This window comes from Taurulus bubalis, assembly GCF_910589615.1.
Source record: "Taurulus bubalis genome assembly, chromosome: 7".
Lineage (NCBI taxonomy): Eukaryota > Metazoa > Chordata > Actinopteri > Perciformes > Cottidae > Taurulus > Taurulus bubalis.
The window spans coordinates 4,829,007-4,853,837 of NC_136595.1; the positions used below are offsets into that span (position 1 = coordinate 4,829,007).

The following is a 24,831-nucleotide window of genomic DNA, read 5'->3' on the forward strand; positions in this document are numbered from 1 at the left end:
TGACACGTCTTACCCCTAACTCCGCAAAGTCCATCGCTCGCTCCCGAGCCGAGCCGTCTGAATGCATTTACCTTTCTACCACGTACATAGGTGCAGGTGCACTAAAACGTTTTCATTGTCTCCTGATTTGACCACGGAGATCCGAGTGTCTGCTGACGACCGTAGTGTACGACGTTACCTCAGGACATTAATAGCATCTAGCAGGTAAACCTTATGACCTCACGTTTGCTGTTTTGAAGACAATAATTTGGCTGTAAAAGTGTGGCTCGTTGGTCTAGGGGTATGATTCTCGCTTTGGGTGCGAGAGGTCCCGGGTTCAAATCCCGGACGAGCCCATATTTTTTCATAAACATGTTTCTGAACACTTACAATCGTAAAATAATCCACATGTATAACATCGGAGTAGCCAACTGTTTGCCTCCAAGGCCTCGTCCAACTCCCCGCACCCGCCTCCCCACCTGCCCCCGTCCCACCACACACCAAACAAAAGAGAGTCTCACTCTGCTTCCCCAGCTGTTGTGTTGTGAGGGTTTAGGAAGAAGGAGAGGGACGTTTCTTTCTCCGCCCCCACAAACACAGCAGACACCAACAGGAGGCAGACGAGCCGCTCTCCATTCACTGCAGCGTCGCTGTGCTGAGCACTAAAGGACATACTCTGAGGGCTGGAGGAGCTCTGGCGTCACCTGTACTGTAAGTAGGCTTCACTGCATACATTTTGCATGACTATTACTTTATTTATATATATATAGATATCTATATATATCTATATATATATAGATATATGTATATATATATATATATATATATATATATATATATATATATATATATATATATATATATATATATATATAATGTTTAGTAGTGGATACAGGTTTATGTCATGCCTAGCCATTGTTGTGCTCATCCTAGCAGCACAGTCTCGACTATATAGTCGAGACTGTGCTGCTATGATGAGATATCCGTAGAAATTCAAATAAGTATAGTTCAAGGTTCAAGGTTTTTATTTGGCCATTTGAGACTAGACCAACAGTCCAGACTCATTGGAATTTTTTTCGCAGGGTATAGGATTTATTTTCAATTCCATTTAGCTAAAAATCAAAATATTCAAATATTACTGTTGTGAAAAGGTGTATCATTTTGTTTTAATCAAGCAGAACATCCAATACCCATTTGCAAAACCAATCTTTTTTTATTTTAACATAGAGAAGCTAACTGAGAACGTGAGAACCTGCAGCGACCATCTACTCCAACAAGCCCTCATCACCAGTGCCAGATAGTGGACTGGCCTCCTCTGGGACTGAAGATCCAACATCACTAGTTGCCAGATAGTGGACTGGTCTCCTCTGGGACTGAAGATCCAACATCCCCAGTGACCCCGGGCCTCAGCTCGACCATGGTTCTGTGCGAGGACGGCGAGTGCAGCGTCTGCCTGTCGCCCTTCTCGCGGTCGGACCGGATCCCCCGGGTGCTCCACTGCAGACACACCTTCTGCGACCCGTGCCTGGAGACCATGTCGCAGGCCCGGAACGGGCTGCTCACCGTGGGCTGCCCTTTGTGTCGCCGGGTGACCTGCGTGGGGCGCGGCCTCAGCCTGCAGGAAGCCCTGTGGGTCAACAGCAAGCTGTGGGAGCGGATACCCGAGGACGAAGAGGAGGAGGAGGTGGAGGAGGAGGAGGAGGAGGAGGAAGACGGACGGAAACAAGTCGCTCAGGAAGGGATGGCGGCGAAACAACAACCCTCGCTGCAGGCAGAATGGTGGGTTTGACAGTGTAAACAGACACAGAGCTGGAAGCTCATACTGGTTTGCTGTTGTTGCAGCTTATTTTCTTTAGGCACGTTTAGAACGATTTATAACTACTGACAACTTTATGACCTTTGACCTTGTGTTGTTTTCCATGAGTTTACATTCAATATCAAAATGTTTTTGTTTTATTTTCTCTAATTGCTGCAGGTTTTAAGTGCTTTAAGAGTACAATTGTATAAAAAAAAAAGAATAGAAATTGAGAACCGTGTCTCTTCAGAACAAGCGTTGAAGAATTTGAAGAATTGGACCCTGGACCCGATAAATTCCAGTCACACGTCGGTGTTAATCTGTATTTTAGTCCACAAAGCTCCTCATTAGCGCCTCAGCTCTGCAGGGCCCCGTTGTGAGTCAAACCCCGGTCTCTCTCTAACTCAGTCTCTCTTTGACTGCTCAGTGCGTCCTCCAGGTCCGCCGGAACCAAACTCAAGCTGCCGGCCTTCCTCCGGAGGTTCAGTCTGACCAAGCGGCACCAAGAGAGGATTGTTCCTGCATGCAGCAATGTGTAAGTTGTGACTGGAAAGGCTGAAATGACAAGGAGACGTTTGGTGAAAGTGTGGACTAATAGTGTTTGTCTTTTTTGAAGGGAAATGAAATCCTGGCGCAGGCTTTCAACTGAAGACGCTGTTTAGAAAAGAAAAGAAGCCGGATCGAAGAGGGCAGGACTGTACAGAGGCAGAGCCGTGGCCGTTAGGACCGAGAATCTATTTGTGTTCCTGTCAAGACATTGTTTTGTCCCCAGCCAAAGGTCTCCCCCATTATTTATTCTAGGCTTAATTCTCCCAGCTGGTGCTCTGGGATTTGGTTCAGCTGTCCCAGAGGGACTCGCACCCCGGGACCCCGAACAGATGGTCTCCCGAGGACGTTCCCTTTCGCCACATGCTGAACATTCAATATAACGTATTGTCCTTCTATTTATGACAGCTAGTTGACAAAGTATTTAATTAAAGTATTTTTGAAAGAATTTCTCTCTCTGTTTTTTTTTTGTATTATTACTGATTAATGCTGATCATGTGGCTTTTGGGAGCTGAAAGACTCATGAGCTCAAAGCAAATACATTATCCTCTCCTTTACCGTGAACATGATTTATGACACGTTATTAAAGTGAGAGAAATAAGGTGAAGCCAGTGGATTTGTAAACGGCACAATGTGAATATTACTTTTGTTGGCTCGAAGCGCCACAAAGACGCGCCACAAAAGGCTCATTCAGCCATGAAAGGAGATTAAAACTAAACAAAAACACCCCATTCAATGAGCATCTGGCAAGTTTTTCCACCACGGCAGATATTAAAATACTGGATCATTACTATCATTTATTCTATTGTGTCACCTTATGTGCACCTAAAGGCTCCAAAAACAATATACAGCCCGACCTCGTTCTGAGATGAAGAGAGAATGAAATCAGTCCAAGATGGTTGTTTACTCCTGTTTGGGAGAGGCGCGCTGGAGACCGTTACTGGTCACACTGGTTTGGTCGCCAGCTAGTCGCAACAAGTTCGACTGTGATTCTGTGAGATGCATATTGTGATCGACGGGGTGTTGAAAGGGCCACAGGACCAGCTTCAGTTTTCGCAATGTGTGTGTTGATCACTGGGATTTGGGGGCGGAACAGAACCGGAAACAACTCCCTGGGCGGGGATGGAAGGAGCACTCAGATCCTTTACAACATGAAAAACACTTAATGTCAAATGAGACTTGTGTATTCAAACGCTTGTACCAAAATAAAAGCACAAAAGTAGTGTCACAGATATGTATTCAAAGTAAAAGCATTCTACTATGCAGTGAAGTAGTCGCTGTAATTGTCAGATGTTTGATTTATAAAATATTACTCTGCAAAGTGAAGTTTCCCTCTAAAAAGAAGTGCAGCGGTATAGAGCAGAATGAAAACTAATACTCTCAGTAACATACAAATCCTACGTCAGTGAGTGTTTGAGTAAATGGGCTGCGTTACATTCCCCGCTGCAGGTCGGTCTGGTCGCTCTGACTCATGAGTCTGTTATCAGATCGGAAGGCAGCAACACATGGGAGGCATTCTGGTGGGAAGCCTTTGCCACAAACATGGCGCAAGACGGTTTCCAAAGTACCGTCCATTACACAAAAACAATAGTAATAGTACATTCCTTTGTGAGTATGTGTATTTCATTTGTTTTGGAGTGGGATGCACTCTAATACCGTCAGTAGTGCGTTTGCAAAAGCAGAGATGGAACTCGGATAGAGCTGATGGTAGCGTGAAAACTATGTATGTTCAGATCCTGGGAGGTGGTGGGAAATGAGGTCCGGGATCCAAAAGAATTGTAGTAAAAGTATATTTAATAAAAAATGATAGACAGCCTATGCTCCCGCGCGGGCCCTTTTGAATCCACGGCGCACCTCGGACAAAGGTCCGAACAGTTCGCTGGGCGGAGTTGAAAGAGACCGAGCGTTCGCACACCAGTTAGTTTTCAACTCATTCGTGGGACTTAAGGTCCTTCCTATTGGTTTAATGTTTTATTACTTTTCTAAACATATTACTGGCCCTGCCGTTTCAGGGGCGGAAATAGATTCCTTCTTCCACCTTCTTCTTCTTCTCCAGAAAGGGTAGTGTCCATAATCTCAAAAGTCAATATTCGGCTCCGCCCCCTCAGGCGAAAAAGAGAACTACAACTCCTTAAAGCACTAGTCAATATATCATGCAGCATGCAGTATTTGTCTAACATTCATTCACACATCAATCATTCTAGAGTAATACAAGTGACCTTCATATGCATACAATTACAAATCCCTCAAAATAATATCCCTTATTAATTATCATATTTCATGCATTGTAATGTACACACAAACAACTCATTTTACATAGATGTGTAAGTCCAAATGTGACAAACTAAGCTTAAAAAAACACTACAGTAGCGTTAGCAGATTTGTGACATGTTATTTTGCATTAATTGAAAATCTGTTGGATAATATTCTCCACTAAAGCACTTTGTTTTAACTTTAAGATAGACTTCATTTTGTTGAACTGGGCCAACGGCTTGTTTTCGGCCCCAGGGCCTCAATGCAGGTTAATCCGGCCCTGGCCAATCCAGCAGGTAATTCTAAAAACAGTAATTACCTGTAGTCATCGATATAAACTGGGTCTATTTGTTTGTGTCACATAGAAACCATGCGCGCTACAACATGTACACAATACTGAGCATTGACACAAGTATTGCTTCATTACTGGTAACTTCAGTGGTTTAGTGTTACGTATCAGCACATGCCTTTGAGGAGCTCAAGTTCCCCTTCATCGACATCACCCGTCATGTTGCAAATGAGTCCACTAACTCCACCAGGAACCATCGCAAGTGTGTGTGTGTTTGTTTGTGAGTGTGCTCCTCTGTGTCTGTCCGAGACGAATATCGCCCGTTTCATATTGACTGATTTGAAAGTGGATGCTGAGAAACACAACCAAAAAGTGTATATTCTTTCCATACGATTGAATTGTAAATGTATTAGATATTACTCTGAGATTCAAGTCAACCACAGCTTTGCAATCTTATCTGTCATTTCTCTAACATCATTTCATGGTGTACTCAAATTAAAGTAGAAGTAGTGTTAAACAACACGATAAGGTGGACAGGCAGAAGTATGGAAGACAGTTATGATGTGTTCAGTCTGAAGAGAAAAGTTCAGGAAAGACAAGAACTACGCACGGCTTTGGTAATAAGACATCTTTATTAATCATTTGGAGAGACATGCTAGCTCTCTGTACAGTGTGAATGGAGAGCCAGCTCTGGACTGATCAGGTCCGCTGCACAGAGCTGTGACAGAACATTTACCCCAAAAGGGAACGGCCACGGCCTCCACCCTCAAGTGCTCACCCCCCACGACATTGGTTGGTCCATTTCCGGGGAACCCTAAAATGGGACTCTACTTTAACATGTAAGGGGAATAAATACTAAGGAAACGTCTACAGCAACTGATTAGTCATTTGTCCTCATTTAAAAATAAATACCCATCGAGTTATTCCTAAAAAGTGCTCTCCTTACAAGGCTGTGTGGTCGGTAATGAGAGCAGTACATTCCTGTTTGGTGGAAATAAATAGGCAGCAACACAGAGGGTCGATACGTTATTTCTTTTTCTTTCAGTCCGAGGGATTAGAAATGCAACCCGTCTTTGTCCCTCCCAAACCCACCAGAGAGGGCTTTCCAGCCAATATCTCCCATTGAGGCTCGATCCAACTCTCTCTCTCTCTCTCTCTCTCTCTTAGTGTTATTATTTGGCTCATTACGAGGGTTAGAAAGGCTCACTAGTTTTCACAGGAGTGCTCCCCTTTTTGGACACGTGTGAACAATCCATAAACGTTCGAGTCTACTCTAAGACACAGTACTCCAAGCGTTCTGGAGACAGACTTTTTTTTTTTTTATCATACCATGTTTTCTAAGACTTACGTTGTCACTCTAATTCTAAAACATGATCTTCAAAAAGTGCATTAAGATTTCACTTCAGAGACGAGTCAAATCAAAGTAGTGTTCACTGACTTCACCACTAGTGGATGTTATGATACATAGCTCTAACAAATTAAAACAACATTGCATAATGCCAACGTCAGTAGTCAGTTTAAACACAAGCAGCAAAGAAAACCTCCCCTCAGTGGAGGACACGCCACGAGACGACCGGTCTGGATTTAAGTGACTGTACATTGACAATGAAGGTTTTCAGAACTTCATATGAACCTGAAAAAGGTCTACGAGTGCAAATTAGTCTTCTGCCAGGACTAGAAGCAGTTTGATCCCAGAACCAGCATTGAAGCCTGCAGACCAGCACACGGGGGACTGTGTTCATGTTCCTCTGTGACACCGTGCCGGGGCTTCGATCTGTGCAGACTACAGTAATCACAACCAGCAAGATATCACACAATGCAACGGCAGATGTCATATTGTTGTGGGAGTGTTGGGGAGAGAGAGATCTATGACACACTGCAAACAAATGGTGACCTACGTGGTGCCGTAATGTGGCGAGAATGTAACAAATTGGCAGTGGCCCTCTACGTGACTGCATTCTAGCGTTGCCTATACGGAAAGCACACATTTACACGCACACGACAAAGAGATATTCTGAAGTCAAGTATACAAATCCAGTTCGACAGTTCTCGTGAACAAAAAGACAGTCATCATCAGAGCGCAGTAAGTCACTGGTGTAGTTACCGTTTACATATTCAAACGTGTGCACACTGGTAGACAGTACCTATGCTCAAAAACTAGGCATGCATTAGATACTCAAGATGTTGCAGTTCGGTTCCTGTTGAGCGACCGGAGCGCAGAATTATGGATCCCACGGCGGTTATTGGCAGGAGATCTGTGATTGGCTCTCCAAACCTGAGGCTTAAAGGTTCTCTATGGAGAGGGGAAGTCCCGCCCCTTTCCGGTGGACCGCCATGGGACCTTATTTAGGAATAATACGTACCGTAGTCAACGAGAGACAAATATTTTTTATTTTCTATCCGGCTTTGATTTGTGCCGTGAATTGCACACGTGATGTTTGTCAGTTTACAAGAAAATGTTTCATGTCTGGAAAGTCTCATTTTGCCGTAAAACTGTTGAGGTATAAGACTGAAAATACATAATTACAACGACTACACACCCAAAAGTAACGTTTGTGAAGTCTTCCGATTGTAGCTACGAATCCGTGTGTTTCATACTCACTACAACAAACAGGTCTCACTCCTTTCTTTCGCCGTTACCGGCTGGTTTGGATAAAAACACGTCAAGCTAGAGAACGTTACATCTGTGCGAGCACACGGCCACGTTAGCTAGCTAGATAGCTAGCCAAAGTAACGGCCGTGTTGGCGTTAGTGACCAGCGATGTATTGAGCGGTTTTACACAGAACTCAAATGGTACTACAACAAACTGCGAATTTTTTTTAGGTGCAAAACTCTTTTTTAAATTTACAAACATCACGCGCCCAAGTCATGGCCCAATTGGCGATTGCGCGCTAACCTTCTGCTACGACGCGGTCAGTGGTAACCGCCGCATGATATGTTCCTCCAGATAATTGTTGTTTGCTATATTAATGCTCTGAATATAGAACATATTTCAGGTTAAAACAGGGTCCGTCTCGTGATACGCCTTGAGATGGTTAAGTGTAGGTATAAATGATTAAATCAGGGGATCGATAAAGGTTTCTCGTGACCAACATTTGGGTAATAATGTGGAGAGGACCTCCATTTTTGCCTCTAACAAGAGTGGGATCCATAAATCATTCGCTCTTATCAAGCCATCAAACACAGAGCTGAGTTACTTGCATCTTTAAAAAAAAAAACCTTTCCAGAGAGATTTCCCTGATTATACAAAAATACAAAAAAGAAACTGGGAAAACTTCCTTTTCTACTTAAAAAAAAAACTTGTATGCACATATGTAAGTTGGGGTTCTTCTTTTTCACATCTTTGTCTTTTTTCTCTGTATCTCTTTTTTCATCTTTTTTGTTTTTTCGCAAGTTGTAAGACTTTTTGGCAGTTTCATAAACAAAGTAGGCTACACTACTTTTCGAGCCAAATTCACATATTGCTAGTTCCAACCGATGCCCAATAGTCAGGTGAGGAGGCCAGATTCTCAACGTGCAAAGTCAAATGCAGGTTAACCAATAGGAAGCAACATAACAAGCATGTGGCGTGAATGATGTTTTGTTTGTTTGTTCCACGACGGTGTTGAGCATTAACAGGAGCATCCGCCTTCGGTGGTCTGGGGCTCCTGCGGTTTGTCCAACTTGATGTCGATCACTGGAGAACAACGTTAAGGAAGCTTTGGGAACATTTGGTGTTGATTCAGCCACATTCACTTGAACAGATCAATTAGCTGGCATACACCTTTTGAAAAGAGGAAAAGCAGACGGGATCATTCAATAGTGTTACATTGGGAGAACTGAGGAGGACTTAATGGATGACTGCAGTACCACTTTACGACCACTAGATGGAGCTATGTCCCCATGAATCTTTTTCATTTCAATTAAAAGGCCAGGCATCAACAATTCTAACCAATACTGGGAAAAAGTAAAAGTATTCTTAAAATAAAATGAGGAATTTATTACAGCACACAAAAACATCTCCTCTGACATCCTCCACATCTTATTCAGCTAAACAGAAAATATCTTCTATTGTTGGTAATAATGAGAATGGATGTCGTTGGCACTGCTGTGCTACAATTAAAGCTGATGCACTATTGTGTGTTAATGAGTTGCTGGAAGTCAAAATGATTCTGCAGTCGTTGGGTTTTTGTTTTTTACACAATTCAGAAAAGGTTTTATTATTCAATCCTATTTTTCCACCTTTTGCAGTGAGAACAAGAGGCAGCGGCTCTGTTTTAAAGGAGACAAGAAGTGTATCATGCTTCCATTATACCACAGTTGGTGAGTGAGGCAGCTCTGCACCTTTATTATTCACTTTTCTTGCAAAATTAATGCATGTATAAAGGAGGAGGCCTAAGAAGACTGTGGCCTACATATTGTATGCAAGGGAGTGTGAAACAGTCCCACTGGGGCTTTTCCAAAGCCGCCCTGCAGTGGCTGGTGCCGTTAAAAGGCGGCAGGTTGATGCTTGTGTTCTCATATGTTAAGGAAGCATTTCATCACGTGGTGACATTTGCAGTCTTTAAATGCAAACGTAGACTTGAGCACTCCCGTTTGGATTGTGGAGGCCTCATCAAACCAAACGAGCAGACCGAACATCCCTCTGATACCTGCGTGCGTTGTGTGCAGCTACAGTCTACAGCATCTCCTGAACAGTGAGTGATGAGCCCCATTACTGTGCCTCCATATGTTTCATATGGTCAGCAAGTTGTTCAGGAAGTTAATAGCTTGTAACAGCTTTTAAACAATAGACGGGCGGCTTGCAGCTGCAATAAACATCTGCCGAACATCGTCTGTTCCAAATGGCAGCCAGAGGAAACCTCAATAACCGGAAATCATATGTCAAGACTACATGATTTGACTTTTGTAGCCACCTGGGGGCAGCGCAGCCAAGCAGTAAACACACCACAGACGCATTATCCCCTTTAAGTTGACACGGTGAAAGAGTAGCTTTGTCTGATACTCTGGAGGGAAATATCTCTCTTTTATCAGCTAAATGCTCCACTGTGTTCACCAGCCTGCTTTTAGTGCTGTGCAGGTAGCACACAGAGGGTCCATGAGAGCTTCTTCTTGAAAAGAAACACGCCGATCATGACAGGGGCAAAAACAGTAAAGTCCCAGACCATAAAAATCTAAAATAACGATCCGCAAGATGCTACAACGCACTGCAGCGCTGAGGGGAACTGCAGCATTCACTGCTCATGCTCGGTGGAGTTCTTCTTCCCTTTCATTTTGGTCAACTGTTTAAATAAATGTATTGACAGATTTAAAATCACATCTTTAAAAAGATATCAACAAGACGAGCGAGCCGAGGATGGAACACCAGAGAGTCAACCTGCTGCGAGGGCTTCATTGTTATTCTTAAAGCGACAGCACAGATATCGCTGCACACCTGACAACATATTTGGGGCATGTTTGGATGAGGTCTTAATTAGGGGGAGTAGCGACATTCTCCTCTGTTGTGTGCTGTATTCTGTGATTTATACCTACACTGATGTAACGTTCTTCACAAAACGACTCTGAATAATATAAACTCCTTCAGAATGAAACCTAACAACTGAATCACGGAGCGGCTGTGATTCATGTTGCTCTCTGGCTCTCCCTCATTAACGTGGACGACCCGGGACCTTGATCTGGGTCAAGCAGCCTCTTCCCGCTCTCTGCGGTCCCACAGTGGTGCTGATACCCGGCGACCCTGCAGGAAATTGTTCTCCGACAGCGAGCAGGAGACTGTGCCCCAGAGGCCCCCGACATACACCATACATCAGCGTGACCCCAACTGGCAATTTAAGGGAACAGAGAGTACACTGTGGTTACTTTCTAAAAAACTAAAATCAATCTCGGAGTTGTTTAAAAAAAGGAAATAACAAGTGTTCCATTAAATCACACTTTGTTGTACTTTTGTTTTCTTTCTGTCTTTTATAGTGCACTAATCGTTGCTTGAAGGCCTTTACGCACCAGGGGCGGTTTTCTTTCGTATGAATAATTTGCAACTTCCCGTAATGAGGTCACTTTTTTATAGCTTTCGCAGCATGAATAAAAGGTATCACGTTAAGCAGAGCAGACTTACACGCTAGTGTACGATAACTCAGCCCCAACAGAAGAGCGTCGGGCTTTGAAGCCAATTTGACATAGTGGCCAAACGGTGGAATTACACATTTCTGGGTCTGTCACGTGATGCCATGGGGCCCAAAAACACATACTTATATTGGGAAGGAGACATCTGAAACTCGTCGGATAATTTGTTTATAATGTAAATCACGTTCGGGAAAAATCCCTTATTTAAATCTTTAGGTCCTAGAAACCTAATCCAGTGTTTTTTACTTTACTGGACCAGGGGCTGAGAGGGACACGCTTGTGCGTATTGCTCTCTGGGCCCATAATGTGGAATATCTGGGTTCTTTCATCCAAAGTCTATACCCGGAAGTGGAACTTTTGTTTTTGCGTTGTGCGCCATTGAGCAGCTTTCATGAGAATGAACGCAGTCCTGACCGAGACCACTGACTTTACTGCTCCTGTCACTATTGACAAACCAGATCCACTCCTTCTGCTCCTACTTTCACAATAAAACCCTCTAGACGTAGACACAGTGTAACTGGGTCTCAAATTCACTCATAGCGTTTCACTAAAAAGAAACTCAATAAAATGGCTTACATGTAGCTTCAGGCCATACAATAGTTTAGCTCAGACAGACTGCCAGACGCTGCTCGGAGTCAATAGGATCCTGGGAGTCGGTCCTCTGCCCTCACATCTATTCAGTTATTTTAAAAAGGATTGCAACTGTCGGAAATTTGCATCGGTGCCAGTATGAACAGTTTTCCCGCATAATATATTATTTCGCATTTTTGCATATTGCGTATTCGTCAAGCCCCCCGTGAATGTAAATATCCCGGGCACCTCGCTTTATTAAAAGTGCAGGTGATAAAACAGCCCCATTCAGGCTATTGAACATGCGTGTCGCTTCCTAGCTTCACCCAGTAAAATCCAATACTATTCCCAATGCAATAACAACAGAATAGCTGCTCCATTAACTGACAATGACAGCGGAGGCACGGAGCTGCTGAGGAACTGTCACCACCTGCCATCCATCATCAAACCTCCACCGCACACAGCTCCCCTCCACATCCATTATGCCTCATTAAAGACAGAGATAAAAAAAAACTAAACAGAAGAGAGATAAAGGTAATTGGCTGGATGTGAGTGATGCATTATAGCTGGGAAATATGTCTGACTGCAATAAAAAAAGCAAAGGGGCCATCCCCACAGTTCAGAGGGCTGTCAGGTTACTGAGTTTATTACTGAGGCAGTTTGCAAAGGCTGGACGGCTCCAGCAAGCGATGAGTGGGCGATAATCAGAGACGAATGTAGGATTCCTTCTCAGCATCTATTTAAGTTGGAGTCGGAGCAGATGAATGCGGCAGCGCTGGCGAGACGCCGTCACACAGAACGAGTGATGACAATGCTGTATGCACAGAGTACAAGAAAAAGGCAATTTCATAAGTCACCCACAGTTACCATAGAGATGGCAGCTCGCTGTGTGTTGACGAGGATGTGAAGGACGAGCGCCGTCACAGGAGAAACAGCGACAATGCTGCCGAGTTACTGTCTGCACAGACGGGCCATGTGTGATGCTTTTAGGGACGGTAGACGTATTGGATACGGCTCAGTATTGAAAAGTTGAAAAGACAGGATGAGGATTTCTCTCTAATGGGTCTTATTTCACACTTTGTTAATGGTAAAGCCAAGTTAGACCCAGAAATACTGAACGGTTATGTAAAGGACAGGTTCTCATCGTCAGGTGACCGTACGGACATTCAAACAGGTTTTATTTTCTGTCTGGATTCCTCCTGTATAGACTGGACCTCCTTGATGCAATTTCAATATAAGTGATGGGGGACAAAATCCACAGGCCTTGTTCTTTTCAATAACCAAATAAAACACTCAAAATGTAGCTCAAGCTAAATTAGACATTATGTCACTCCAGAAAATGCCTGAGAATCGTCATGTTTTTAAGTTTTCTTCAGTCACTCAATATTCCAGTGATCTAATTAATTTGAAGACTGCAAATCTGATTTGCTAAGAGATAATTCAGAATACATGTAATGATGACAATTTCCCCAAATGACTCCATCTTCCTGTTTCCTCACAGTGTGTCTAAATAGGGCGGGTCAGAACCTTTAATATTTTTTTCGGAAAATCTTAAAAACTACTGATTGCCAACTGTAAAACAACAAATCTGCTTTTGTCTTTTTTGTAAAGGAGAAAACCAGGCCGGTCTTAACCCGGCCCTCTGGGCGCTGATATGAGTCTGAAGTGATCCGTGTGGGGACGAGACTGACCCGCACTCTGTTTAACATGCGGGGGAACAACTCAGAAACCTTACAGCCCGGTTGCCTTCCTCTCTGTGTGGGCGGGTTTAGCTTTTGTTCTGGCCACATAGCTTATTGTAAAAGGCTTATCATTTATTTTACTGCGGTTTAACATTAATATCACTCGGTGTTATAATATCTACGTGGTGGGCGTTTATTTGAGTCACTGGGTGACTCTGGTACTGTGCTGCTGAGAGAGCGCCGTCATCTCTGTTGGTCTGTGTTGTTCTGCTCATGAGGGGATTGATTTGGTCTTTGGGTTTTGTATCCCTCAGGCTACATCCACACTACTACGTTTTCATTTGAAAACGCATCTCTTTTGCTACGTTTATGCCAAAGCGCTCACGCTACTCTGGAGTTTTAGACCCTCTGAAACGGAGACGTTGGATCATCCTGGATTATCTATCGACTACCAGTGGTCGATTCCACATGGATGACGGATTTCCTTTTATCATCAATGCTTATTTGGTTCTGCACAACTTATTGTAACTGTAAACGAACAAAAGCATAAATGCTCTCCAGTATGAGAACAGATGATAACGAAACCGAGAAGAATTGAGTGAACTAAAGTAATTTAAAGATTACAGTAAATACAGAAACAAAACACGGTCCAACGAGCAAAAGGGCTTTCTTTGAGAATCCAACCAATCAAAGTGGAGTGCAGATCTATTATGCGTGTAATGCCTGCAGACTACAAAAGTCTAAATGAGTGTGGAGTGTAGGCTGCTTTACTGTTCCCCATATATCTACAGATGTGAGAATCAATGCGGGAGAGGAGCCAACACTCTTTAGTCACTGATTAAAATGACTACTAATCTGTCTCAGCTGCTGCATTTAGCTCTTTGACCTCAGATATGAACACGTGCGTCTCTTGAATCAAATGGCTCCTTCAATGCAATCAAAACAAACACATTCTACGAGACTAAAAAAAACATCCAAGATGCTCTCAATAACTGTGTGATATTCAAATGATTTCGCAGCATCAAGCGCTACTTCCTGGAAACCTTCCACAGGCAGAGCCGTGCCGTGCTGAGTGACGGCAGCAGATATGAGCCAGTCAGCAGACTCCTGTCGCTGGTTTAAAAGAGAGAACACATCTTTTTTGACTACACCTTGAATAAGGAAGGTAGCACCGTAGTAGCACTTTAGTAGCACTTAAATGTCTCTTACTGATAGAACTTTGTAGTTTAACTTTATTGAAGAAATTGTACTTTCTTGATTCTTGTTGTTCTGAGTTTGTACTCATGGTTGAATGCACTTATTGTAAGTCACTTTGGATAAAAGTGTCAGCTAAATGAAATGTAATGTAACCTGCCTAGCCACAATGCTAAAACAGTTAGCAAAGAAAGAAAAAACAAAAACGCATTTCATTTGGCACTGATGACATCACATGAAGATTGAAATGAGAAAGTTTCCTCTGAGCTGAGGCGGTTGACATATCATCATTAAAATAGCTTTCATGAAAAAAGAGGGTTTTTCGTGACGTGTAAATTGTTCAAAGGATACTCCCTTCTTTGCTCGTCTCTTGCATACTTTCCATTCCCGGAAGAGCAGCGGCTACACGTCGAAACAGCTGGAAAGACAGACACAGAATGAGAGCAAGTTAACTTCATTAAACGGTGAAAATAAAATGCAGTGATCCACATATTATCTATTCCTTTTTTCCTGATTTCCATCCAGCCATTTACTATTATTCATCTGACTTGGATATGAACTTGCTTGAGATTTGGTTAATCCCATAAACATTGTGATTAATAACATGTAGTAATGCAGAGTGAATTACAAAGTTACTTTACAAAATAATAATCAGTATCCTCTGGAAGTACAGGATGTTTGGAAGGAATGGCTTACATCAGTTTTAAAGCATCTGTTCCTTCACAAAGAATTAAACAAAAAGTGAAATCATCAATCATCTCATTTTTGGGGAGAGTCATGTTTACATGATGATTTGACGCATCTCCCGGTGTTATAAACACACGTCGATATGCAGTCTTATTACAAAACGTATTAGTTCCCGTGAAAGATGGTGAAATTGATGCCGACGCTTCAATCTCAGCGGACAGCGCTGACGCGGCCAAACGGCGTGAGCAGGCAGCGCCGTGACCTTCGCATGAACGGTTTCACACCGCAGAGTTCCATCCTGGCATTTGGCTGCCAGACTCCACCGTACTGAATGAAGCGAGGTGAAGAATAGCCTCCTCTGTACTCCGAGAGAGGCGGCCGCCAGCGACGCCTCCCCCTGACAGACACAGTGCGGCTCGCCTTCATCTCGCTCCTTATTAACTCAACAGACAGTCGTTGTTGTTTCCGACCACAAACATCTGCTCAGACTCATCGGTGTTGTCGAACCGGGCTACGTTTCCCTTTGTATCTGGAACCCTCTAGTTCAGTGATTTTCAACCACAGTGAGAGATAGTCAGGTGTGCCGTGGAAAAATGTCCAATTTCACTTAATCGGTCCCCAAAAAATATTATTTAGTTGCCGCAAATAATGTTTCCATTGTTGAGCATCTGAGCCTGCATTATAGTGGCTGGCCTAGTAATTAAATACTCTTCCATGCCAGTAGGTAGCACAATAATTACCTTCCATACATGCTGTATTATGCTACAATGTGACATTTTGTATTTGTTTTGGTTGTTGGTGTGCCGCAGGATTTTTTTATTGTAGAAAATGTGCCGTGACTCAAAAAAGGTTGAAAAACACTGCTCTAGTTTCTCGAAAAACATTAGATTTATGAATCAAATGTCAATAAAAAAAGAATGAATACATGCACAATTCAGCCTTGGGATGCTGGTAGTGGCAGCATGGAAGAAAAACCGCTTCACTACAACGAGTCAGGTATTTGTGAGACCTTTAAAAAAGGTTTTTGACCACGAGTGACGTTTCGGTGAGGGATGCACACACGTGACGTGACACGTAATACTGCTGAAAGTTTCATGCAATGCCACTAAATCACAGCCAAGTGAGCAAGGAAAGGCGGTGAGGGATAAATAAAATAAATAATAATATTGACATTTCTGAACCATCTTAATGCTCTGCACGACTTTGTTAGAGACGCATCCCAACAGCAGACCTGCGGTGAGCTCACCTGCTTGACGTTGTAGCCCGTCTTGGCGCTGGTCTCTATGAACATGACGCTCAGCTCTTTGGCCCTCTGCTCGCCTTCCTCAATTGTGATTTGCCTGTGAAGAAGTCGGGGAGTTATCATGAAAACGTTGCAGATCAATGCATTAGAAATAGTAGCAAGCTGTTTAAAGTCTGTGGGCACGAAGCGGAGGCTGCTTTCCTCACATCAAGAGACGAGCGGCCGCCAGACAAAGACTTGCAGTAAAGCCCACTGACGGCAGCTGTAGCTGCTGCTATTCTCGGCTAGTGAGGGTACACCAGACTTAATTAGCTAATGACTTGAGAATGATTAATTATATTGTCCTGCGAGACATTAATAACAGCCAATTTGCATGGCGTTTTAATGAATCTGGCAGTGTGGGTTTGGCTCTCGCTGTGAAGCGGAGACCGTGTCAGGTGTCCATTAACACAGGCGGAGAGAGCAGAGCCTTCCTGCTGACTCGGCAGCAGCGGGTTCATTAAGGCGGCCGGCTTGAATCAACCTGCTGGGAAAACAATGACGTAACCAGACGTCTCTGTTCCTGTTCACACAGAGGAAATCTTAGCTGTACAAACAAAACAAACCTCTACTTTGAACTGACCCCCTACTGGCTGTAAGGCCAGTCTGATCATACGCACAACAGGTTATCCTGTAGCGCAGCGCGCCACACAGAGACACACTACGCTAGAAGAAAGAGATTCACTCTTCGTGAGGTGAGGGAGGAAGAAGTTTCTGCAGCGAGAAGAGAAAACACTGCACTGGAGATGTATTTGCATAATAACACCAGCTGACAGGGTTGCACCAGTGCTGCTGTGGCTATTTCTGGATGCACTCGTGTTGAGTTCCAACTTAAACAACACCGATGCGTATTCATCATCACACAATTTCCCAATGGGTGCAGAATATGTGGCATCTGAGCAACAATTCATGCTCTCCGGAGTTAGAGAGCAGCTCTCTCTTTAGCCACTGGTGATCACATCTCCTCAAACGGTAAACGCAGAGAAGGGATCCGAGTCATAACTCCTCACGGTCATTATGAACTCCAGCATAACAACTAACAACGGTCTTTTTTTGGTAGTGGAACCACTCGTTCTCTGAGAGGGCATTAACTTAATACTAATAGCATTATTATCGACTCAAGAACTTCCTCGTTGCCAGTGTTTTGGTACATTTTATAAAAAAATAAGAAAAAAAAGTTTAATAAAATCTTAAGTAAAGAGGTCAAAATGAAACACCAAAGTATAGTTTACATTGTACAGTTAACCAACGCACAGATAATTACTTCTTCTCTCTAATCTCTTTGTTTTGGTCTTACAGGCCTAAACTTCACTGCTCTGATGACACCGACTGAGCACCAAACCGCAGACAGACAGTTAGCGGCTAGCGTTTAGCTGCAAAACAACCTGACAGAGTGGAGACAGAAACAGACCAGCTAAGTGAATGCTAATGTAGCTCTGCTTCAGCAGCTGTATATTGTCACTGAACTCTACACACCAACGTCCTGCAGTAGCAGTCAGCGCACACACCCAGCTCCACTGGGTTTGATGCTGCCTGGTGTACGATGCTCACTTGGTTTCTCTCATCCAGGACCCCGAGGACTCTGCAGCCCCTAAGCTGTGCTCACTCAGACCCCCCCTCCCCTCAGCACTTAGCATTGTGAGAAGCTCCTCTACGCATGAACAAACCGACCAAACAAAGAGAGCCCAGCTGACAGGAGGGGCTTCTCTCGAGCGACTGATAACCACATTGCACCAAACACAGCAAAGCAAAACCCTAAAATCCTGCTCCTCCTCTATGAGGTCTGAGGTAGAGCTAGATGTGTCAGTGCTGATCAAGTGTTGGACAATGCAACTAAATTGACCTATTTTAGGATGTTCTTGTAAAGTCCAGCGACACAGATCCAGACAAACAAACAAACAAACACACACACACACACACACACACACACACGTTCCTCTCCTTCACACTGAGGTGCTTCAACTCATTTGTCAGTGTCAGCCACATTATTTACAGTGCTGTCAGAGCAGGTGCCAAGTCATGTCCCCCGACACGCGACGCACACGCACTACCTATTCTTTTTCATTTGATCTATATTTCGACGTTGTCCCAAAGTGAATCCAAATAGACTCGTCAGTATCGGTCCTGACAGCGTAGCGTCACTGCAGCCTCACAGTGACAGCAGCATGTATCATCGCTTGTATGTGAAACTTTTACTGGCTCAACCACATTTGCACAAGGGGGAAAAACTGTGCAGTAGTTAAAAAAAAAAAAAATAGTAAAAATTAATTTGGGCAAACACCTGCCAGGCTCATACCCACAGCGATAAGGCAGAGCAAATTAGGAGAAGAGGCAGAGGTTATGTGAGCGCAGTAAAAAGCCTTAACTCCGTTACCAGGGAACATCACTGAGTTTTAACTCCCAGACCCATTAGGACCCAACACAACAGGAACGACACATTAAGGGAAACGGGTCAGTAGTTTTCAGTTCACTGTTTTTCTGGAGGACAACAAATAATTTACCGTATAATTCGGGTTATAAGCCGCTACTTTTTTCCTCAACTTTGAACCATGCAGCTTAGATATCGGTGCGGCTAATTTGTGGATTTTTCCGATTCTAAATCTAGCAGCAGTTGCAGAGACATACGGTACAACATTCAAGTGAGCAGCATTAACAGCAGCTTATAAACCACTGCAGCTCGTTTATGATTAAATACAGCTTTTTATTTAAATTTAGTAGATGCGGCTTATAAACGGGTGCGCCTTGTAACCCGAATTTTACAGTAAATCAAATTAAAAATAATTTTATTTAACGCCACACCTCACCTGCTGTGGATTAATGTCACAGCTCATGCAGTCTTTATTTTATGGAAACCTTTTGGGGACTCTATTAAAATGATAATGTTAACTTGAAAAAATAATTAATTTAACAAATAAAATGTAAGTCCCCAATAGCATTATAATGTTACACATATTACACGTTCTGTGACTACATTGAACTGGAAAAGGAAAAGCTGTTCAACGATTCATTTTCAAAGTCACACTCTGCTGTACAGCGGACAAAAATCAAATGTTGATTCAAATTTGAAAATTTTAATGCAGTAAAAACAATGCAGATATTCTGTTTATGAAAGATGAAAATGTTCTATTTATATTGAAAAATAAATGTTCTATTTGAAAATGAAAACAACATTTGGCATTTCATTTACAGTGGACAATATCTTTCGCTCATAAATGTTCAAATCTGAATTAAAATGTGAATGTTGTTCACTCTGTTTGGAAATTAAGTGTCAAACTGTTTTAACATTTTCAGAGTGAGAAAATGAAAATTGGATTATTGCAGTTCACATTATCATTTTAATAAATTCCCCATTTGGGCTTCCATACCATTTGATATCATCTTATTATGCTCCTTGCTCCATTGTGGAAACTCATGGATTATTGTCCAGTCTTGCTGTACAAAAACCAAAGCCTTTGGTCTGTTGTCATGGCAGCCATGAACTTATATTGACAGATCCAGTGAGATGCATATTGGAAACTGCCATTCTCAGCACTTTCTTTTATGCATGCCCTTCAGTCAGCTGCTCGTTGTTTCTAAGACACAAGAATGTCAAAGGCAGCTTCTTTACGCTGCTCAACGTAGATCCTCGACATGTTAATGCTGTGGATGTTACATGAAGCTGACAAGAGGAATTCAAGTGTGTGTGCGTGACGTATGCACGGTTACTCACCACATGAGGAGACATCATCTGAAAACTTTCAACAAACCAGAAGGAACAGGAGGTAATCTGATTCTAAGACAGAGGATCAAACCCAATCGCTCCACACCGACATCGACCATGCGACCACGTCTTCTCTAAATGACACGAGATCAGTCCACCGGAGCAGAAAGTAGACGGTCAGCTGCTTTAGCAAAGTGTCCACTTGGTAAAAACTGGGGCTGTCCTACCGAAAGCCCGACTAGAATGGTGATAGAACAATGGGGGATTGAAGGGAGGGTGTCCTGAAAATATCGTTAATAAAAGACCAGAAACAAAAGCCTTCTTTTTGTATATAGACCCGCCATCCACTCAATCACACTGACATACCGTCCCTTTATTTTATAGCGCCATTTGCTGTGACCCTCCAGCCTCACAGCTCCGTGTCCCACAGCTCAAGACCCAGGAGCCTTGGCCCAACAGGAACACACCTGCTGCTGTTAAAACAGGTACCATACCGTCTATCAACGAGAGTAAAGTGGTTCTGTCTATTTTCTACACTTCTTAAAGGACGCCTGGATTAGGACTTTTACATGAAAAAAGAAACTGGCACTTATGACTTTACATCTGTATTCTATCTAGAGCAAAGAGAATGCACCATTCATGCATTTTGGCACCATCAATGTTATGGTTCAATTCTCCCTGTATATTCCACGACTGCTTCACGTCATCTCATCTTTACCCCGTTTCAGATCGATGTCTTTCTCCTTCTCAGTTGTATTAAACACCAGCATTTGCTCCCCTTTTATATTAATTATAAAAGGTACATATGAAAAAACGATTCCCCTGTGCACACCGGTCCTGATTGCTCGAGTGTCACCAGGGGCTAAGTCACTGAGTTATTGCTTTGAAAAGGGGAAATAAATGATTGCTTGCTTGTAGAAATTAGAGCCGCTGAGTTGCCTAATGTTCTACCATAATTACTATGACGACACGCAACAAAACCTGTTATGCTAATGAGGGCATTCATTTAGATATTTGATATATAATGGAGCAAACGTACCTGTCTTCATATGAGACTTACTGTGGTGGCATTATATAAAGGTTCATGTGTTAAATTAAGGAGTTATTTTGGTCTCAAGATAATCAATTCTGTCTCATTAACATACAGATGTATTCAGCAGGACTCTCCGGCATCTAATCAAATCCTCGACTCTGCAGGGAGTCAGTCTGATTCTTTTACCGTGTTTTGTTCTCGAGGATGCTCGACTGAATGTTCCCACTGGTTGACACTTTGCACATCATGGTTGTCATGGTGCCAACACATGAAAGGAGACGCCGACTAAAAAAGACACACAAACGGGCGATACGGGTGCTGTTGCAGGAGGCCGGTTTCCTCCGTGACACACGCACCTCTTATCTGCCAGGTCCGTTTTGTTGCCGACGAGCATGATGATGACGTCACTTCCTCTCTCTGTTCTCACGTCCTCGATCCATTTTGACGTCTGCTGGAATGAATTCACATCTGTCGAGGAGAAAGGAACGACGCGGAGTCAAATTAAGAGATGCGGTTTGTGCAACTACAGCAACATCCGATGCACCGACGCCTCTCTGCTGCTACTGCGCTCATCTAATCTAGTCACATTTCATCTGGAGTTTCAAACGCTGACATTAACTTTATTTATTTGATGTGGACATCACAATAGCATTAGAATTTCTAGCACACATATGTGCACAAAGGAAAAACCAGATGCACTGTTTTAAGTGTATATAGCGAATGCTAATTTCCAACACCTGTCCAGGAGGCTTTTTTTGTTTTAAATAAAATAAAAAAGAGAATACATCCACTGATACATACATAGATACATACACAAAGTAAAAGTAAGAGGGTGTTAAATGTGTGAACAATGTTGTTTTTCTCTTAACCATGATTTAAGACCTTTATTAAAAACCTTAAAATCGTGTTGCACTTTCAGTTCTGTTCAATACATGCCTGGTGATTTTATAATAATAATCTGCGGAAATCTGTGCCCAACATTTTGAATTACCTTCTGCTGCTAATTATTAATTCAAGACAAAGATCTTACAAATCCTGATGTTAAGATATTAGCTGAAGGAGTCCATGGTGCGGTGGACACACACAGCTCTGCAGCACGTTGGACTTCCTCATAAATCCCTTTGACCTTGCCAAGTCTACCGAGTATGCAGACTTGCTGACATGCAGACTTGGGAGTCGTGTTGTATTCTTGGACTGGGAAATTGATGAGACAGGCTCCACATCTTTTTCCGGGTGGAAACATAGAACATGGTTTTGGGGGATAGTAACCCATATTTTTCCATAAAATCAGGAATAAAATTAATTTCCTGAGCACAATCATATTACATTAAGTGTAATTTTCTGTTTTAAACTAATAGAAATAAGCCAGAGATATATTTGAGAGGGAATAAATGTCACTTTCTGTCATGGAAAATTGATCCTCACAATACTGGATATTACATGGTTTTACCTCTGTGGATGAGCAAAGACCTCCTTCTAAAAACTACAGTGGAATACTTCTGTTTCACTTTACGACTACTGTAAAGCTCAATACATTACGGAGGTGATATATTCAGGATAAACGGTTCTTTCTATGAAGCATTAATGTATATATATATTATATAGGGCGCCATCATCCAACCACAAAATATTCAGTTTCTGCTCCAAGAAGAACACAGGACATGTAGTTGAGAGCCTTTAAAGTGGCAAACTCAAAGATTTTAATGTATATAAATCTCTGTTAAGTCACTATCTCTGGCCCACTGATGAAAGTACATTTTGCAGCGTCAGGAACTGGGTGTCGCTCCCGAGAACGACGCTGTACTAAGTTAATACTAATGTAAATATTTCAGTCCGCTGCAGCTTTACAGTAAAAACACGAGTTGACTCTTGTGACGGAGTCACAGGAAATGTGTTCGTGAGCATGACACCGGCTGCTATCCTGTATCAAAAAAAGCCTCTACAAAACAAGACAGTTTGAGATATTGCAGGCAGGAGCAGCCACAGTGAGACGTTGGAGGTGGTTATCACACCTCCAACGTCTCCAAATACTTTCACTTTCACTGTTGGCAGACCCGGGCCGCGTGCGGCATAAAATCAGATCCCGGCTGCACAGAGAATAAAAGAAAAGGTCTGACTTCTTAATGAAAACAACGAGTTTGTTCTGCTGCAGCAAGGATCGTTGGACCTGTAGTATTCAACGGCCTATGCTGGGAACACTTAATCAACCAGGACAGAAATCTTAAGAGAATGGGAAGGGAGGAAGCAACAAGTCTCATGTATCCAATTTGCTTACGGGAAATATTAAAGAGGTATTTGTTAAATTTCCACTTGGATTCTGCTACACAGCAAAATCCATCTGTCTAAATGTTTCACAACTAGAGACAGTGAAGGTTTTGGTAAAAAAAAAAAAAAAAGACAACTTAAGTATGATTACAGATGAACACTAGCAGGTATAGCAAACATAATTCAGACACTGTGCGGGCCACTAAGGGTTACGATATGTGCATATGTCATGAGGGGACACTGACTTGTAATGTCGTAGACCACCACAGCCACAGTGGAGTCCCGGATGTAACTGGGGATGAGGCTCCTGAAGCGCTCCTGTCCCGCTGTGTCCCAGAGCTGCAACCTCACCTGGGGTTCAGAGAGAGACAGCTGAGGAGACTGAGATTATTCAGATAGATTGTCAGAGAGCCCGGAAACAGTCGGCTCCCTCCACACACGCGCACATACATACAAGAACACAACACAATAATGGCACAAACAGATATGCGTCTGAGTGTACTCAGTCGCTAGGTTCACACTCGTTATTTAAAACAAGTGGACTCCTCGACATGACGCATCCAAGGTCGTGCGGCTGTATGAAAAGATTCCTGGAGGTAAACAGACATGCATTCATCTACATAGCCAGACAGAGGACACGCTGTCCGGCGATGAGCTCATGCGTTACTGCAGAAACGAGCGGACAAAAAGGCTGCTGGCTCATTACATGTCACATGACACTACAGCGGTAACTGAGGCTTCTTACCGTTCGATCCTCCAAGTACATGGTTTTCGACAGGAAGTCGATTCCAATTGTGGCCTGGTTTAGGGGAAGAAGACATCCTCAGATCAGCATGAATGTTAATCTCTCCGAAAGCAAAGAACACGGTAGTTACAGAGGAAGTGAATAAGGAGTTAAAGATGCAAAAGTCCTGATCACATAACATCGCCTCACGTAGGGGTGTGAGGAACACCTGTCAACTGTAATGCAAAACTCTGTGATTACTTTACAGTTTGTAGAGTCTGATAACTGGTCATCAAATTATATTTTAAAGTGGAGCTGCCTACAGCAGGGTTTCCCAAGCTTTTTCCCCCGAAGACCCATGTTGCGTATTTTGGGCCAACCTGTGGCCCGTATTTTGAAACCAAAGAGCTTCATGGGAAACACATACGCTCCGTTGTGGTTGTCGTCAAGCTGAACATATATACACGTCGAACACTTTATAAATGACATGCATTCAGACGGGAGTTAACAGGTTAAGTAAGCTACAATGATCCGAACGATACGATCATGCAGGCTTCCTCTGCAGATATAAATGTTAAATTAAAGACATTCTGCAAACGTATTCTGCGACCCTGATGAAGTCTCCTGCCTGCGGTTCCCGACCCGGTCTTTGGGAACGACTGCAGTTTGTCAGCTGTTAGTGTGCAAACATTCCACTTCAATAATCAGAGCGACTGTTTTGTTTGAGTAAGA

The 24,831-nt window shown here is 43.0% G+C and overlaps 2 protein-coding genes and 1 long non-coding RNA gene across 4 annotated transcripts in view; 2 read left to right on the forward strand and 1 right to left on the reverse strand.

Moving 5' to 3' along the window:
* Positions 1-592: 592 nt before the first annotated feature.
* On the forward strand, positions 593-1,639 carry LOC306739334 (E3 ubiquitin-protein ligase RNF186; the record flags this gene model as incomplete). Its single annotated transcript, XM_079221328.1, has 2 exons — positions 593-690; positions 1,207-1,639. A coding segment is annotated over exon 2 (243 nt), but the record flags the coding sequence as incomplete, so codon positions are not given.
* Positions 1,640-1,641: 2 nt separating this feature from the next.
* Positions 1,642-2,729, forward strand: LOC306739335. The gene is made up of 3 exons (XR_013771032.1): positions 1,642-1,758; positions 2,202-2,309; positions 2,391-2,729. It is a non-coding gene; the product is annotated as an uncharacterized lncRNA (long non-coding RNA).
* A 5,529-nt stretch (positions 2,730-8,258) lies between these two features.
* The window catches only part of rab6ba (RAB6B, member RAS oncogene family a), a gene marked incomplete at its 5' end in the record, with an annotated part of 46,934 nt that continues 30,361 nt past the window's right edge, over positions 8,259-24,831 (reverse strand). The window contains 6 exons of one of the 2 annotated variants that reach the window (XM_079221438.1): positions 8,259-8,539; positions 14,760-14,826; positions 16,342-16,435; positions 21,467-21,578; positions 23,621-23,726; positions 24,121-24,174. In XM_079221438.1, coding sequence (XP_079077564.1) covers positions 8,475-8,539; positions 14,760-14,826; positions 16,342-16,435; positions 21,467-21,578; positions 23,621-23,726; positions 24,121-24,174 — 498 coding nt within the window. In that variant the 3' untranslated portion in view covers positions 8,259-8,474. The remainder of the gene's footprint in view (positions 8,540-14,759; positions 14,827-16,341; positions 16,436-21,466; positions 21,579-23,620; positions 23,727-24,120; positions 24,175-24,831) is intronic. The other variant, XM_079221439.1, reaches the window with a different exon arrangement.